This window comes from Uranotaenia lowii, chromosome 2 (genome assembly GCF_029784155.1).
Source record: "Uranotaenia lowii strain MFRU-FL chromosome 2, ASM2978415v1, whole genome shotgun sequence".
Lineage (NCBI taxonomy): Eukaryota > Metazoa > Arthropoda > Insecta > Diptera > Culicidae > Uranotaenia > Uranotaenia lowii.
In genome coordinates this window covers 70,827,546-70,846,906 of record NC_073692.1, presented here as the reverse complement: position 1 = coordinate 70,846,906, position 19,361 = coordinate 70,827,546, and the positions used below count along the sequence as shown (strand labels likewise).

General features: G+C 35.2%; 1 protein-coding gene across 1 annotated transcript; it reads left to right on the top strand.

Moving 5' to 3' along the window:
* Positions 1-4,824: 4,824 nt before the first annotated feature.
* LOC129747891 (uncharacterized) lies at positions 4,825-19,195 on the top strand. Its single transcript, XM_055742273.1, has 4 exons — positions 4,825-5,009; positions 5,362-5,774; positions 14,479-15,339; positions 17,222-19,195. The coding sequence occupies exons 2-4, from the start codon at positions 5,707-5,709 to the stop codon at positions 18,822-18,824; spliced, it is 2,532 nt and encodes an 843-aa protein (XP_055598248.1). The 5' UTR covers positions 4,825-5,009; positions 5,362-5,706; the 3' UTR covers positions 18,825-19,195.
* The last annotated feature ends 166 nt before the right edge of the window (positions 19,196-19,361 follow it).

The following is a 19,361-nucleotide window of genomic DNA, read 5'->3' as shown; positions in this document are numbered from 1 at the left end:
GAAGTATGTGCGATTGTTTTTAACGCGGTATCAGTCTTTTTAAACGGTAACAAATTGGTACTGACGACCGGGTGGCATGAAACCCCCACGAATTGTGTATAGGGTGAAAAGGCTGAACGGATAAAAGTTTAAATACGTTGTTCGACGCCATCTTGAAATCCAATATGGCGGCTTCCGCTCAACTTTAAAATGCTGGAAGGGACTGCGAAGTACATGAAACCCCCACTATATAAAGGGAAAAAAGACAAAAATAAAGATAAAATTATGAAAAAAATTTTGACAATCAAATGAAAAAAAAAAATCAGACAGAACTTATTTTGTTTTGTTCTCTTGTCATAGTTTTTTCTTCACATTTTCATCATATTTCTGTCATAGCTTTGTCATATTTTATCACATTTGTAATTTTTTTTATAGTTTTGTCAAATTTCTGTCATTTTATTGCAAAATTTTGTAATATTTGTTATTTTTTCATTAGTTATTATAGTAGTTGTCATATTTTCCATAATGTTGTCAAAATTTTTTTCTCGAATTTTGCCATTATTGTTATTTTTTTGTCATTATTTTGTCATTTTTTAAAATAGTTTTTTTCTGTTTGTTTTTTTTTCATTTTATTGTCAAATTACTACCATCTGTCATATTTTTGTTTAATTTTTCTATATATTGGTCATGATTTCATCATTTTATTGTCAAATTTATCAAATTTTTGCTATATTTTTCTCATATTTTTGTTATATTATTATCACATTTGTCTTTTTTCTTTCATTGTTTTGTCAGAGTTTCTTAATTTTTTGTCATGATATTGTCATATTTTTCAATGTTTTTTTTCCATAATTTTGATTTACTTGTCATAGTTTTGTTAATTTTTTTTTCGTGCGATTTTCAATCATTTACAATATCTCTAGGTTGAGCCGCCATATCGTCGGATTTCTAGATGGCGTACCATAGCGTCACGTTTGAAAACCAAAACAGATTGTTTTGGTTTCGTTCTCTTTCCTCAATTCGCATATGTGTAGGTCGATTCACGCACTGCCTGGCTCCACTGTTTTTGTCCTCATTTTATTTTCATTCACACGTTTTTAGCAATAGTTCTCAGCTCAGTTTTGGGAAAAAAGAAGTTTAAAAAGGAAATTAGTTGTTAAGAAATTACTTGGTTTTAGTATAAAATAATGAAAAATGTTTGAATAAATGGATTTAAACTTAAATGTTAAGCTATCCGACGTTATTTTTATTCCTCCAAACCATCATATCGTGACAATTTAGAACAGTTTAGCCTTTTCTTTCAGTATGTTTATCGGAGAATTCTACTATTTTGGATTCTTCTGTCCCTGAATAGTGTTGTCGTACAAGTATTTGCATTTGTTCCGTGTTCAAAATAATACAAGAAATTTCCGGACAATCGATTTGGCACATTCCAATTTTTTAGAAGCTTCCACATTTGGACATTGGATTGGATTTTTTGTTTCAAGTAGAATCGCTGCCCCAGAATATTCAATGCAAAGTGGAGAAGGAATTAGTTGAAAAAAGGGTTTTCAAAACATGTTGAAATATTTTACTAAACAGTAAACCTCCTTTTCGAAATTTCAAAGAATTTTCAACTTTCTGTTCATTCCCGGAGAGATAATTGTTTTAAGAAATTAAAAAATGTGCTACATTAAGACCACAAAATGGGACTTGGTTTTTTGCTGTTCTGAAACTGAGTTTTGAGTGAAATTTCTTGACCGTGCAGCTATACGTAAAATTTCGCCGCATCCCATTTCTCGTTCGTAAAATTTCGTAAACAGGACTTGCGAACTGTCACCACAAAAGAGAACATACGTCATCGTGAATCGACCCATTGTGAACAATTATAGCGATGATAACTACAATACAAATGTTGTCATCATACATCCTGAACTCAGCCAACACACCTTGTGGTTATAAGTTTCCCTGCAGTGTTGGCATTTTATTTTGGGTGGTTAGCCCAGAATATGATAGTATTTAAGGAATGATGTAGAATTGAGAATCACTTAGAATAAGCTACAAGGTAATAATCGCTATAGCTCTAAGTTAGCTAATAAGGTCTTGACATACTGGAATGAATAAAGAATATCTCATTTCCAAACCAAATCCTCATTAAATTCAACAGATTCGCCCTCCATCACCCTATACTAGGCTTGCCAGATACTTTCAGAAAAAAAGCGGGACATTTCACGAAAAAAAGCGGGACACAGCGGAAAAAAGCAGGACATTAAAGAAAATTTTAAAAAAGCCTTATTGTGTAGCCAAACTTATACGTTTACCATCAGCCAAAGTTGTTCATAAAAAGTATAGTAAGGTTTTTTTTAACACAGATTGATTTTGCTCAGTTTTTCTTAAATGACTTCTATTTACAGTGATTTTTGCCATATGCACCGTTTTTTTCCACGGTTCTTGCAAATTAACACGTTATTTGAGAGAAAACATTTCAAGTCGTACATGTCAACGGCGGATTTGATAGCGCGTTAAAAACCATTGTGTAATTTTTATAAAAATTAGTTTGTTTGGTAATTAGTTCAAAAGTTTGAAAACATCCATCTTTATATACTTTGAACAATCGAATCGAAAAAGGTGGTGCATTATGTTTGGAAATTTAACTAAGATTCCGGCGAAAAAGTTTATCTCTATAATTCTATTATTTATAATTATCTAGAGGCAGCTTTAACAATATTTTTTTTTCATACATTGACTCACGTGCTGCGAGAACACTTAACTGAATTAGAATCTTACTGTAATGCTAAGCGGTTTAGATTTATTCTGTATTGTCGAAAAATGCTACTTATTTTGAGAAAAAGTTGATTTGAAAGATTTTCTGTTCATCATAGAATTCAAATTGAGACTAAAGTTTGATTTTTTCCGGTGTCAGTGAGATAACTTTGTAAAAGTTCTCAAGAAAAAAAAAAGTGGGACATTTTGAGGAGAAAATGGGACAGCGGAACATTCAACAAAAAAGCGGGAAATATCCTTTCGCGACGGATGGCAACCCTACCCTATACCAATATTGTGGGTGTTTCATACGATTTTCAGACATTAAAAGCATTTGGAAGTAAGGCGGAAGCCGCCATTTTGGATTTTTGATAAATTTTTGCAAAACATCCGGTAATGAACATTTCGCTTCGCGCTTACTGTGTCCAACCAAAAGTAACATCGATAGTTTTATTAGACTCCTCAAGCCCCTTATAAAACCAAAACTTTATATTTTGTAGCCTGTTATAAAACTTTGAATGTTACTTGGGACCCTTAGGCATACATCTTTTAATTATATGATGGCTAGTGTCGAATCCGCCGGTGAAACTGCTTAGAATCAAGCATCCGTTCTTTACAATAGTCGCGAATCAACTGACGCACTCAGTGCTCTTGTTCGTGCTCTCCGAAATATTCTTGCTCATTCTCATTGCACGATTTAATTCAAAACTCAATTATACGTTTTTTGTGACCGGTTTCATCCGTGATATTTGTATCAACAATTTTGTTTTATTTCTATACATTCCTTTATTTCATCAATTCCCTACAGCTAGCATCTTACAAACGCCAAAACCACCAGCCCTCAGAAAGAAAGAGTACTATGTATGCCATGACCGAGAGAAAATGAGAATGAGATTTGAAAGCTGTTCTCTAGGCAACGGTCGGTGACCTTATGTTTATAGAAATTTCTTGCACTTTAACATTATGAAGGCATCAGTATGAATTTTAGATTTACATATATAAAATTTGTATGGCCCGATGTTTTGCTACACGCATGCTAAATTGATGTAAAATCGAACAAAATAAGAAAAGTTGATGGTCCAGAAATGTATCCATCTGCTTAATGCGAAAAAGTAAACATATTTAAAAAAAATCCAAAAGTTAGGTGAAGAACTCTTTTTGGACTCGAAAGGTTGCCAACCATTGACCGGGTTAAATATTAGCTATATAGAGTTTAGTATTCCTGTTTTGTTGAATCAAAATGGGACGATGGGATTGATGAAGTTGATGGGAAAGCTGACTTATCCCTGATATTGATGCTAACAAAAACTTTCCTCGCGTTGGCTTTCATTACGTCGTATGAAACAAAATGTATACAAACAGTTTTATTTCGAAAAAAATACACAAACTCTGACATAAGCTAGTCGTAATTTCTTTCCATATAGAATATTTGAAACCTGGACAACATATTCTATGTATATGTGAAATACAAGTTTTAAAGTTGTTTTGATAACTTTTGCAGCAGTTTTCTGTGGATTCTTAATGAAAGCTCACGTGATATTTGTTTAGAACAAGTATCAATTGGTGTTTTCAACTATATCAATTTTTTTCTATTATAAAATTAACGCCAAATAGAATAAACATCCCACTTCTCCGACGAGCACTGTAAATCCAAACGAAATAGACAAGAGCGAGCTCGCACCCGTTTCAGTAAAAATATGTGGCCCAAGTGCGAACAAGAGGCGGTGGGCTAAGGAAGGCATTTGACGGAAAAAGGAGGACGGCATCTGGTGGAACAAAAAGAGAGCCCCTTCCCCCCCTCCGCGGAGCAAATAGGAGAACCTTTTTCACTCTTCGTCACTCTCGGCTCGTTGATGTGGCCACTGGTGAAAACCTTCGTTCGTGTGCTTTTGCCGTGCCTCGTCTCAGTAGGAACCTACCATATATCGGTATAGTTTATATTCCATGCTTCGGGAGATTCACATTTTCCACGAGAGCACAATACTGAGCAGAGCCAAAGCAAATAGCGATTTTTCTTTCCCCCCGAAACAGTCGTTGGATGTCTTTTCTCTGTGGCACCGTACAGTCCTACTACTGCGATATTGGAAAATGCTCTGTGGAGCTCCTATGGTTATGCCACAGTGCCAGTGCCAAGGAGACTTTCTGTCAATAATCTAGAAAAGATCATTCTGGGTCCGTGGAAAGTCGGTGTTTTCTGGAGCTTTTTTCCCAACTTTCACCAGCATGTGGCACTTGAGTTGATAAATTTTTGAATCTCGTCGTTGTTCGACAACACCCTGTGGTCACAAGTAAGCCTGATAAAGTTGACCGTTTGTTAATCTCCGGTAATTCTGCCGATTGAATTCGAACACATTGAGCTAGTGTGGGTCAAGCTTTAAAATGCATGTTAATGTGAGAGCGCGCAATGTGAGAGTCTCGTTTATTCCTGAAAAATGTTTACTCGCAGTTTCCAAATCGAAATGATAAGAGATCCGGTAGGCCCGCCTGAAGGTAAAGAGTTCGGGCACAGAACCGGGAACAAACATAAGTTGTGTTAAGAGATCGATTACCCTGGTACCGAATTTCATTCTTCCCAATCCTTGATCGAAGAAAATCGGTGATTAATGTTCTCAAACTTTTTGTTTCTCTATCTTTTTGCAGTGCTGAACCTGTTGGATGGAATGAAAAGTTTGCTATCGTAAATTCTCCGAGCTCTCAGCATTCACAGAAAGCCCAAAGGATTCTTCCGGAACAGTTGAATGAAGGAGAGCCGGCCATGAGCCAGCCAGCTAGAAATGCCAACCAGGATCATGTTACCAGAAATTTGTCGTGCTAGTGTTGTTTCAAGTGTACCAAACGAACTGCATCGATGAAAAACGAAACCTTTGAATACCGTACTGATAGTGCTTAAGAAATAACCGTAACAAGTGGTGAATATTCAAGACTATAAAGTTGTTGGTGGCTCGAGCTGTTTCTCCTGTTTTCGCCGAAGGGAAATCTGGAAGCATGCTGAAACCGATCAAATCGTTGCTAACCTATTTGCACAAAAATTCCAATGGATCCAACGGTGTTGGGTAAGTCTCTTTTCAATGAAACATGTATTAACAACTACACAAGATTTTTTTTGTTTATCAGGGACCTTTTTTATGCAGGCTTGATGACTCCTTGATGTTTAAATTTTTCCCACTAACTTTAAGGAAATTAAGTGTTTTAAATTTTATATATTGAGCCCAGGATTGTTACCTTTAATAATATGACATTTGATTGATTAAACATGCAACGAACACCTTTAGCGTGTCATGATTCGCTTTTTAGTATTGCTCGTTCAGACTTATGGAATTTCCCATTTTTTTCTGAAGAAGAAGAAGCCCGCAAAATATGTCGATACAGGTGCCAATCACAGGGTGACCAGTAGACCGCTGCAAGCTTTGTATGGACATTTCAAATTCTTAAATTTTTACACCTCCCATAACTTTTTTTTTGTTGTTTTTGCGGCCAGAAATAGCTATAAAAATTTTGGAAGCGATCCATTCAGTCCTGAATAAGCAGAACGAGTTTTAATTTTGTATGGAAATTTGTATGGGAAAACAAAAATTATCATTAAAAATCGTCAGAGATGTGCTGAAAGTTCCAAAAAATATAACTTTGGATGAAAAATATTCCTTGATTCTTACAGTATAATTCATGTGAACAAACCACAAACCTAAATTGTACCCCAGAAAAGATATTTTATATTATACAATTTTGTTTTCAAAATTATTTTTTTTAATTTTTGCGTTTGCGTTTTCACTGCTTATTTGAAAGCTGTGTAAGGCTATGATCATTTAGTATCCGGGCACTTTATTTCGTTGATAGCTACGATAATAGAGCTCGGATATGCAAAACTTTAGTAGCGTTGTATTGGTTATGAAAAGGACTATCTTGCCTATTTTTGATAGATTTTTAAGTTAATGTGTGTTTGAGATATTTACGATGCAAAAAGACATGGTAAAAATAATTTTGCACAAATTTGCTCCTTTCTCGCATTTTACGCCTCGAAAATTCTCCATTGTTGACTTAAAAGCTCATAAACTGTTGGTTTTTTATGATTTTTTTTTTAAACCAAATGGTTGAGAAGTATAAGGAGCCACTTTAGGAGCCACACGAAGTTCAAACCAACCATCGGAGTGCAACCCTTGATCTTGAAAATGGTAAAAAGTCTATGGTTATTGGGGATAACTGAATGCAGACTTCTTAAATAATGCAAAAAATTCATTTCCGGCAGGAAAAAAGTGTTGCCTGACTAGTAAACACCAAGTAAATAACTAATAATGATCAGTTCCAAAGATCGAAATCTGTGCATCCAGTTTTTACGCAATATGACAGATGTGTTCTGATGGACAACAAAATTTATGTTAACACTAGAAAGACCGCACCAGTCAAAATGACTGGTGGGACACTTTGTTTGTTGAATATCTTTAAAACACTACGCTCTAAAAATTCGCAAAAAATACGACTTTTCATGAATTTTGAATCTCTACAAAACTGTGTATTTTTCATTTTTCTAGCTCTTTTAATAAGCGAGAAAAATTTCGCCATGGACACTCGGACCGTGACCAGTCAAAATGACTGGTAAAATTCACAAACCTATAACTCAAACAAGATAAATTTTTTTCGCTTGCTTTTGGTTTTATTTGCAATCTACATTCAAGACAAAGAGCCTTAGTTGATTTATGGTGGGCAGGAGTGTGTCATTAGCTATGAAATAATTGATTTTCGATGCGAAGTCATGGAAATTTGTAGAAAAAGTTCTCGGATCGACCGCTGTGTGGCGCTTCAAGCACTTGACTCCCAATTTTTTTGGTCTGTTTTGTTGCTCAACTATAATCGAACTTTCTGTCAAAATTTGGCGAAATTTCATCAAGATTTGTAAAAGTTATGTTAGTTTTAATACATGTCCATTCGAGTAATCGAGTAATTTTAGGTGATAAATATGTTTTATACTGAACTAGTATGAGTAAAATAATTATGAATTGTGTACTTATTTATTCAAATTTGAAGACCTTATGTCTATGAAACTTAACAATTTAAATGATTTTTTCTTATTTGATTATTCTTCATACGTTGGTTATCCACCATGGGTGCACGGATTCACCGCAGTTTCTGCCCAAGTATGTATTCACTTGCATTCTTAGATTATTAGGTTCGACAAATTTCCAATTCAAGTTCCCTTACAGGTATTCCGGCACCCGTGTATAAAGCTGGCAACTGATTGAACATTATTTTTATAAGAGGAAACACATCTTACCTGTCGGCAACTTACGGGGTTTGAACCCTAGAGTTTTCTTGCCGATACCGGGAATCGAACCCAGTACACCTGGCATACCTAGACTAGACTCACGCCAGTCTATCTGATAGACCACATTGGCGCTAAGATTTTTCAACATGGGTGCACGGAATGGCTGTAAATTCGCCGTTGTTAATTATATAGAAATAAATAGTTTTTAACTTGCTTCAGAACACCAAATTTTTTTTAATTAGATATGATAGGCATTTGAAATGCAACATTAGTCAATCGAAAAACTTTTAAGGAAAAACAAATCAATGTGTACATTTGACCATGTTGATTCATTATTTTTATTTCCACTGTTTTCCGTCGCACGACATAACTTGATGCATATAATTCCTAAAATTCACTCGATCCATGATAACCGTTTTCCAATTTCTTGGATGTTGATCAGATCTTATCAGATAAATATACGATGGCAAAAACCTGTTTTTTAATAATAAATAAATAAATTTATTATTTCAAGATATAATTGAAATATTTCTTTTCCAGGAATGAAAAAACGGAGCTTAAAATAAAAATCGTTATTTAAATAATTATGACTCAACATGAAAGACATGATTTCGACTTTGGTTTAGTTAAGATTTGTAATAATGCTTTTAAAAAAATTGCAAAAAGTCCAATATATGATTAAAACGCTGTGAATCCGTGCACCCATAGTGAAAAACCATGTATATAACACAAATTTTCATTTGAATCTTTAAAAGTCTTTATTCTTTACCTTTAACATGCAAAAAAATTGATTTTGGATGAATGGCGGTGAATCCGTGCACCCATGGTGAATTGCTCTACTTATATGAAAAATATGCTTCAAAACCTACATTATCAGGTATAATTTATAGGCATCGGGTTGAAAAACTTCAGAGCGATGGATGCTAGAAAACATCTAATAAAACAAAACTGAAGTGAAACCGTGCACCCATGGTCAATACCCATAGCCATCTAACATGTTTTTATTATTAGATTGATAATGTGTTTCAATTTTTTGATAATTATTTGACATATTCATTTTATGACATACACGCATTCGTCAACTATGCCAAACTGAGGTGATTCCGGGCACCCATGGTGAAAAATATTTCGATTTTATAACAAAAATGTTATCGAATTAATAACAAAATAATTTCAGAAGAAAAAATTTAAAAATATTTTGATAGAAAAAATTTCCCCTTTACCAGTCATTTTGACTGGTCACGGTCCGAATAGGTATATTCAATTTGCCGGTCCTTCTAGTGTTAAAACCAGATTTAAGAAATCAAATTCTTCAAGATGCCTACTCATGAAAAGGTTCCAACTAGATTCCAATTGCTCTTTCCAGGTGAGTTTGTGTGAAATATCATGATTTTGCAAAGGTTTTGCCTCTGTGGTAAAAATATTTGATCAATACATGACTGAAAAAAGTGTGCAAAGATAAAAAAGAGATTTTATGAAAAAGTTAGAGTATTTATTGAAATCATTGATAAATATTTTTTTTATATCTTTACATTAAATGTCATATTAACACCTTCATTTCCTCCATAGAAAGTTTTTCGATCAAATGAATAGTTTTTAAAATGCACACGCTTGTAACTGCCCGGATACTAAATGATCATAGCCTTAGGATGAGAATAAAAAATCTCAAAAAAATGCTTTGCATAGCCAGCTTAGAGCTTAGATTTTTTTTTTTTTTTCAAATAAGCTGTATTAGCGTAAAATAATGTGAGAATTATATATTTCATAACTTAGTGCACTTTCTGTATGAATCTTTAGAAAAAAAAACCTGAAAGACTGGATGAAGGAATTAGTTGAAGAAATCAAAAATTTTGACAACATTGCATTCATATGTTGATAGTATTTTTTCCTGAATTCTTATTTCGAAACTTGAGATTGATGCTTAACACCTTTCTTACTATTGGCCTAGATTTTATTATGTTCAGAACTTCATCAGAGACACGTTATGATGAATTAAAACATAAAATAAGCAGAAATGTAAAGAAAATGTTTCAAATGTACAGGAAACAATTTTGAAGAGTCCGACAAAAAAATCGAACGACATATTTTGCGCTTTTACTGATAACCGTATTCTTTATTCGGAAAGAAATGTGAAAAAATACTTATCATATGTGTATGAGTTTCGAAATCATATTTATTAGAAATTCATTACAATAAATCCAGAACTTACAAATTTTATCCTAAGCACGGTTTTGAAAGTTTTTATTAATATGTTAATGCATTTTCGGGGCTGTACTGAAAATTCCTAGATTTAAAAAAAAAATATTGCAAATCTAGAATCCAGCACCCAGAGCTCAGCCTCTAGATACACATTATTAAAAAAAATAATTTTAAAGTTTAAAGTTAACACAAAACTGAATTCCACCTAATATGAATTTTGAACTAACATCAAAAGTTAAAATTTAATTTTGAATTCGAAATGTGAATCCCAATATAAACTCATGATTTGATTCATGGATCTGTAATTCAATCCGAAATAAATTGTTTATGATCATATTTTAAATACCCGAAACCAGAACTCATCTCTGTTAAAGAGTAGAAAAAAAACAAACTTTTCATTGGAACTTCAACTTGAAATTTTCTGATCACATGGCGTTATATCATAGGAATATTTTATCAAACCCAAATCATGAAAATAAATTTAGTAAGAAGCGAAGTTGTTGTCAAAGACTGGGATGAAGGTGGCAATATTCGACGAAATTTCGCAAGATACTAAAATTATTTTCTACTAATATTATTTTCTTGAAGCTTTGCATTTCAATGTGTTAATATTTTAATTTCTGTAAAATATCCAAACATTCATACACATAAATGCCTAATAAACGATGTACGTATTTCTTCATGTTATTTAAATCTGGGGAAATCAAAAAATATTTTACGCAAAAACGGAAATTTGAAAAAAAGGGTAACTCGCTGGCCATCCTGCAATCAATTTGGCCACCAAAAAAGTTGTTGAAAAGGACCATGATCCTTAACCTTAAGTATACCACACTTTTTACCATAATTATCTGCACAGCCGGGGAATTTTGTACGATTTTTTGAAAAAATGGGAAAAACAGGGTAAATTGGAAAAAAAAATCTAGGTTTATTTCAAAATATACAAGAAAAAAGTGAAAGAGAATAACTCGTAATTTGAATTCTGTTCATTTTCGAATGATCTCTGAAAAATCGAATTTGAGGTTTTATTCGATTTAGCAAATAATGTGAACAAACGCGGGCAAAATCTGGAAAGTTTACAAAAAAAAACCAAAACTTTTATTCTTGTTTGAAAGAAAGTTTAATATCAAACTAGCTTAACCCCTGTGTGCGTTGCAACAAATCCATTTGGCAAACGTTGAACTAATGGCTCATAGAAAGTGTTAAATAAATTATATAAATTCCACGTCTTCTTTCCTGAAATTATAAAAACTTTGATTTTATCATAATTTAGAATGGTGGCAAAACGAAAGCAATTGCTTTTTTAATTTTTCTTTTATTTAAGACCATGTCTTCAAAAAAGAAAAACTCTATCAACTTTTATGCCTAGTTCTAAACTCGATCTCCAATATAATACTAATTATTCAAAGTAATCCCTCCTCTTTTTGGGAAAAAATCTAAATCACAAATTTGTCTTCGAAAATGGACAGGGTGCGTATTCTTCCCAAAACTTGTATCGTGGCCCCCCTTTCTAGGAGGGGGATGGGCTTCAAATTTCGTAGAAACCACTCCCGGATTCTCCACGCCGATTTTCACGTCGAAAACTAATGAACCGATTTACGTGTAACTTGGTAGGTGGTGGCCAAGGTTGCCGAAAAAAATATCTGTGTTTTTGACAAAAAAATTCTCGAACTCTGTGATTTAAACCTTAAATTCTGTGACGGTTTTCTATGACGCTATTTCTATAAAGTTCATAGGAAATCTTGAAAAATGGGAACTTCTTACAGTTCTAATAGAAAAGAAATCAATTTACATCACCTTGTTTTCATATTTTTATGAATAAGAGTCAGTTTCGGTCTACTTTATTCGACCATCTTCAGAAACTATATTTATTACAAATAAAGGTTGAAAGAGAAAAAAAATTTTAAATTACAATTTTAAAAGTCTAATTAAAATAATTTTAAATCACAAATTGGAAAACACTCACAAAAAGCAATTTTTCCGCCTGCTAGGGCCGTCTCTCTGCTCTACTGTATTGAAAATATCAAGCGATACTTATCAGCATTCTACAGTGAAAGATACACGAGTACACCGGAGATCTTTTACTAAAACCTTAAGTTTTTCCAACATTACTTTTGAATATTTTCAGGGAGAAACTTTGGAATGTGATTGTGCTTCCTGTAAAAATCACAGTTTTTAACTGGAAAAACTTCTGAATTTCATAACGGATAATCACAAGCATCCCAGTATTTTGGCTCCTTCTTTAACAAAACTTTATATTGTAGATTTATCGTTAAAATTATTACCGTTTATCGTGCTCCATATTCCAAAAATTTACCATTCATGAATTTAGTTTTAAAAGGAACAAAACCTTAATACGCGTGGTTGAAAAAAATTCCCATAAGCCCGGAACAAATTTCAAATCCTTCTTTTGTCACTTGGAGTTGGAACATCGCGAGAGGGGGGAGGGGGGGGGGGGGGTAAATTATAATGCGAAAAACCAATAAATTGAGATAAATTGTACGAAAGTTTGAATGCACAAAATTTTATACTATATCATTGCACAAAACCTAAAAATCAAGTATTTTATTTAAAAAATCATTATAAACAAGAATATAAAAAGTGAAATAAATCCCATCTTCCAATATTTGTTTTTCGTTCTTGGAATCTTTCGGATATTTAAATTGTTTTTGGAAGTTTACATCAAATATTTAAAACTTTATTTATTCCCCCCTTCAATTTTTTTTAGAAAGGGGGTAACAAAAGAAGAAATTGATATTTGTTTCAGTCTAATTTGGAAAGGAAAAAGAATTGCAGAGCGTATTTCTTGTTTAAATTTTTATATAACATAAATTTTGTGTACTGATTTTGATCATTCTCGCTGTTAGACAATGTTCTAGTCATTTGCCAAGAAATAATGTCTTCACTTTAAAAAATATCGACATTTCAACGAATAGTTCAAAAGTTGCAGTTTTTTAAAAACTTTAAAATTTTCGACTGTTTTGAGCGCTTTCAGCGCTCTCATAACCAGAGGGATGTAAATGCTAGAAATCGATTTTGAGTTAATACCGATGGATCCTTCGTAATTTAATCCTCATCTCGTGCAAATTCAGATTTTTCAATACATTCGATAAAATAACTGCTCGAATCCAAAAATAACAAGAAAAATCAAGTACCTTCCTAATTTTGAAGTGCCTCTTCTCGAAACTATTAGATATGTAGGCACTTACATTCCTCTGGTTCTAAGCGCCTCAGATGTAATGAAATTCTTTCTTCAACTAACTTTCTTCAATTTACCTCTTTTCCGTTTTAAAACTTTTACATAGCTTCAACTTTCAAGTTTGCCCAAGAGATTTTCTGCAATCGAATGTAAATATCGCTTAGTCGTTTCACATTCAACGGGTGTCAAACCGTTTAAACCTTTGTTTTCAACAGCGATCATAAATCCCATTCCAATCCAATCAAAATATTTTAAACACCGGGATCAATGCTTTCACAAATCGAGCATACTAACAATATAATGTGGATATATATTACTGGCAACAAGAAAACCTTTGTGGGTTATGATAATGGCACAGAGCCCTTACCACGAGTCAGACTCGTGGTGATATCCTGTAAAAACATTTTTCCAGCATTTCCAAAACACGTTTTTTTGACGAAGTTAAAAAAAATCTGAGAATATTCCATAAATGCGTGAGGTCACATAGCTACCAAAAGTTGTACCACGAGACCCTTTAACATGGCGAAATATATATAGCGAGTGTTTATGTCATTTCGTCTTTGAGTTGGGTGACACTGGACGTTGATCTTTTTGTTTAAAGTGAAATTTAACTAGGTAATAGTATACTTTCTATGATGAGGTAGAGGACTCTTCTTTACATGTCTTTGGAAGATCCTTGAAAGCCTGGTGATAAGTGTTTTAAAAAACAGCGTTAAAGTATCCGGTTATTTGGAATGATTTCCTTTATTCATGTTTCGGTAAACACACTAGATCCCTATGAAGCAGACAAACAAGGTCAGTCCTCTGGAGATGTTCTCCGAGGAAGTCTCCTGAAACCGAGTGTTTTCATGCTATTCTTGTTAGAGATATGACTGTAAGCCAGTTTTCCCAAGATCTTACTGTTGATTTTGTTGAGCTGCAGCGAGTTATCGATTAGTGACCAAAGAACCCGATAATCTTGAACATTTCAAAAGGTTAAAAACATTTCTGTGGTATAGATCAAGTTCTGTTGACCAGGTATCGAGAAAAGATTCCGTCTTTACTTTAATATTAGTTTAAGCTTATTGAAATCGTGTACTAATCAGATAATTAAACCTCTTTTCAGAGTAACCAACGGAATTGGTACCATGGAGGAAACAAGCCTGGATACTAACAGTGCTATGGACGGCGCCGAAGAAACGCCGTGCGAGGATCCCCTGTACGACCCGCTAGCCCTCGATGGGGAAGAGGACGTACTGGGGGCATGTGACGGTGCAGGGAATGTGGAAAGAATCGATTTGAACAGCAGTATCTGCAGCACTGTGAGCAGTGTGACCGCTGAAACTGCGAACACGAGTTGTAGTGATTTGGACAGTTCTGCCGGTCAGATTATACTGGTCGATGTGACCAGCCTGAAACAGGGAAGTGAGCTAGCGAGGGTAACGGGAGAACCTGCTGTGACTATTAGTGTAAACGGCCTTGATGACAGTGGCATGTCCCTGGAGAATGGGCACAATAGTGATGAGACCAAGTCTACCAACCTGGAAGATGATAGCTTTACGACGGCCTCCTGTGGGGATACCCCAAACGTGACGGTGACGGATTTGGTGGTACCGGAGGAATGTCCAGATGTTGCCGATCGTTCCAACGCTGAAGAAACTGATCCGATCGCAACGAGCTCGACTAATACTCAGGAACCTGAAGAGGAAGAAGCAAGCGATGGATCAGATTCAGGATTAGGATCCGAACCGTCCAGGAATCTTTCGACATTGGAGAAAGAAATCACAGAGCTGCCTCCGGTGAAAAGCAATCTCAAGCGGCGCTCGGCGGAGGAAACGACCGGTGCGAGTAACGAAAAGCGACCAAAGAAGGGCATTACATTTGACGGGGTGACGGTCTACTATTTCAGTCGGATGCAAGGTTTTGGATGTGTACCATCACAGGGTGGATGCACTCTCGGTATGGAAATTCAGCACATGCATTCAAGGTGAGTTCAATCGCTAATTACACTAGTTTACAAAATTTTAAAAAAATCGTGAACTTGGTCAACTGACCAACATTTTTTATGTAAAATCGGGCGCTGAATCCGAAAATGAAATTCAAAAAAATCTCAGTAGAACCGTTTTTTAGTTATGCTCCATATATGAAATTTCAAAAAAATTAAAAAAGTTCTTGTACTTAGATTAAAATATCTCGGACGGCATAACAGTAATTTGAAATCCCGCTTTTGCATATTGAAGGTGAATAAGTTTTCTATCGATCATCTCAACACTGTTTTTGCGTTTGACCAACAGTATTGCTGATATTAGTGACTTTATGAGAAAAAAAATTATAAAAAACGCATTTGTTTAGAGAAAATTTTGTTTCAACGAAAGTTTTAGACTCGCTGGAAGCATTTAAAAAATCCGGTTTTCTTTTGCGCTTAAATGTCAATTCAAAACAAAGATTTCAAGTGGTTATTTATCAAATTCGGTTGAAAATTGAAGAAGTTATGGCTACTTTACCATAACTGAATTTTTTGGAGTTTTTAATAATTTAAACAACCGCAGTACACTTATCATAGTATAGGAAGAATGAAACATGATAAATCTCACTCGCTTCAAGTCAAAATTATTTATTAGCTTACCAGAAGGTCACATGCCAAGTTTCAGGAAGATCTGTACATAGGGAGGGGTTGCTTAAGTCTCAAACGTGAATAAAATTTTGAAGTATTTCGCCCGGAAGGAACGAAAAATACTGGTTTTTCATCAATAACTTTTTTCAACACTAGTTGATTGTTTTTTATGGTTGATTTTCTTAAAGCCTAAGTTGAGACAAATATTTCATCTGAAGACTGTAAATCGATTGGATTTGAAACAGAAAAGTTAGTGCGGTTCAAAGGCCGCAAATTTTGTCCAACACGCAATGAGTACTTTTTACGCATTGCGTTTTATACGACAATTTTCGACCAAAATACAATCTTTGAACCGCAATAACTTTTCTGTTTCAAATCCAATCGAGTTACAGTCTTCGAGTGAAATATTTGTCTCAACTTAGGCTTCAAGAAAATCAACCATAAAAAATAATCAGCTAGTGATGAAAAAAGTTATTGATGAAAAACCAGTATTTTTCGTTCCTTCCGGGCAAAATACTTCAAAATTTTATTCACGTTTGAGACTTAAGCAACCCCTCCCTATGTACAGATCTTCCTGAAACTTGGCATGTGACCTTCTGGTAAGCTAATAAATAATTTTGACTTGAAGCGAGTGAGATTTATCATGTTTCATTCTTCCTATACTATGATAAGTGTACTGCGGTTCGTTAAATTATTAAAAACTCCAAAAAATTCAGTTATGGTAAAGTAACCATAACTTCTTCAATTTTCAACCGATTTTGATAAATAACCACTTGAAATCTTTGTTTTAAATTTACATTCAAGCGCAAAGGAAATTCAGATTTTTTAAATGCTACCATCGAGTCTAAAACTTTCGTTGAAACAAAATTTTCTCTAAAAAAATGCGTATTTTATATTTTTTTTCTCATAAAGTCACTAATATCAACCACACTGTTGTTCAAACGCAAAAACAGTGTTGAGATGATCGATAGAAAACTTATTCACCTTCAATATGCAAAAGCGGGATTTCAAATTACTGTTATGCCGTCCGAGATATTTTAATCTAAGTACAAGAACTTTTTTAATTTTTTCGAAATTTCATATTTGGAGCATAACTCCAAAACGGTTCTACTGAGATTTTTTTAAATTTCATTTTCGGATTCAGCGCCCGATTTCACATTGAAAATGACTTTCAGTTTACTGAGTTCAAAAATGCTGTAAACTAGTGTTATTATTGATCATTATTACAATTTTTAACATGGTTCAAACTTTGCAGGAGGTTTACCTTGGCCGAACATGCCGCCGAACAGAGGAAAATGCATCGAGCACAGCTGCAGGAGCTTAATCCTCGCAGCAGCTCTAGCGAAGAAACGGACAGCGACGAGGAACCAAGCTGTGACAGCGGTTCCGAGGGTGAATGCGAATCCTATGGTTTCCTACAGCCGGTGACGGCTCGACAGCGACGGGCACTCCTCAAAGCAGCCGGTGTGCGACAAATCGATTCTTCCGAAAAGGACGAGTGCCGATTGATTCGAACTTCTCGGGAAGTATGCGGTTGTACCTGCCGAGGATACTGTGATCCGGATACGTGTGCCTGCAGTCAGGCTGGCATCAAATGTCAGGTGGATAGGCCAAATTTTCCTTGTGGATGTACACAGGATGGTTGTGCCAACGTCATGGGTCGGGTTGAGTTTAATCCAGCTAGGGTGCGAACACATTTCATACACACTATCATGAGGTTAAATTTGGATAACAAGACAAATGGGGACACGGACGGTGGGATGGCAATGGGAGCTAATGGTGGTTATGGTAGCTTGAAAGACTGGTCTAGTGGTCCTGTACGGTTACCAGGACTGTACGGAAGGCTGGCAGTCAATGGAGGAGCTGATACTGTGGATGGATATCACCATCACCAGCATCATCAGGCTCACCATCAGATGCAGCATCAATACGCATTAGCGGGGCATAACTATCTAGGCAATCATTCGGTTCCACAAGGAACAGATTCTCTAGATCTCCATTACGCTTTTAGGGATTACTATTCTTCCAATCAACCTACTGATCAATTGCCGATGAATAATGCACTAATGGCACCTTACTACGGAAATTATCCAACCAGTCTAGAACAATACCATCAACCTCACCACAGCAGTCTTATTTTGGACCACCACCAGCAACGGCAACAAGATCCACATTCCACAATCTACCACGGACAGATGGTAGAATGCCTCCCGGGAACTTCGACCTCGAATACCAATACCACGGTAATAATGGATGAAGACACAACCCTAAACACTCCTATCAACCCAAATTTCGTCTGTGACGAAACTCTACCTTGCAGCAGCACCTCCAATTTGGTAGACCATGGTCTATCGCAAACAAATCCTCTTAATACTAGTTCCTCCTGTCCAGAAAAAGTAATTATCCCCGAAACATCGGAGCCCCTACCTGAAACCAGCCCTCTGGATACTGGCGGAGATTTCATTGACCTTAACACCCCTCTAGCACCAAGTAGCGAACGTTTGGAAGCCATTAATGATCTCCTCGCCAGCAGTAGACATTCGATTGGCATCGTCAAGCAATCCATTATTGCCGAAGAAGACGACGAACTAAGCGACTTCCGGGATCCACCACAGATTCCCATCACCCATGCTGCAGAATCCAACAACACACTCACCGAAACCAACGATACTCAACCACTGGATGTTCCGAAGAGTACTGCAACTACACTCGGTACGCCCATCCTGCAAGATACCCATTCGGACCCTACCAAAGTCGCCGAAGTCCCTGAACAAGTCGCCCCTAGTGCCGTAATCGAAACGACCGAACACTTAAGTGAAATTATCAAAAATAGTATTGTTGAAACTGTCTCCAATTAGACGTAGCTAATGGTAGCTATCAGAAAGCGTAAATTTAAATCTTTATGTTTCCGATCCCTTCTATATCATTCCCCTATCTAGCAATTGATGAAATTGTTTAAAAATTCTACTTTTTTCCTAATTTTGTTTAAACTATATCTTGTTATCTATCTGTATTTTGTTTCCTGGCTTTAATTGCACCTTTACAAATTGACTCACATCAGCTTTAATCCACTTTTCAACTAACACTACTGACATCCGGAATCAGGAGTGAGGCGGTAGAAAAAGAAAAACTTGACTCATAGTTGAATTTATGCCGTTTATCATAGAGGAATACAATGTAAGTTGGTCTAAATTGTGAAAAAGCGAACAAGAAACCAGTTAGGGTAGAACTTTTTCTTAATCACAACGTTTCATGGTAAGCAACAACTAACAGTTGTAGAAGAATAAATTTTAAAAAATACACTTACTATGTCATGTGAGCTCCGTAGGAGGAAGTGTAAAGCTGTCACTTTCGAAAATTGGTGTCTGAGCTAGTTTCCTCAAATGACACAACTA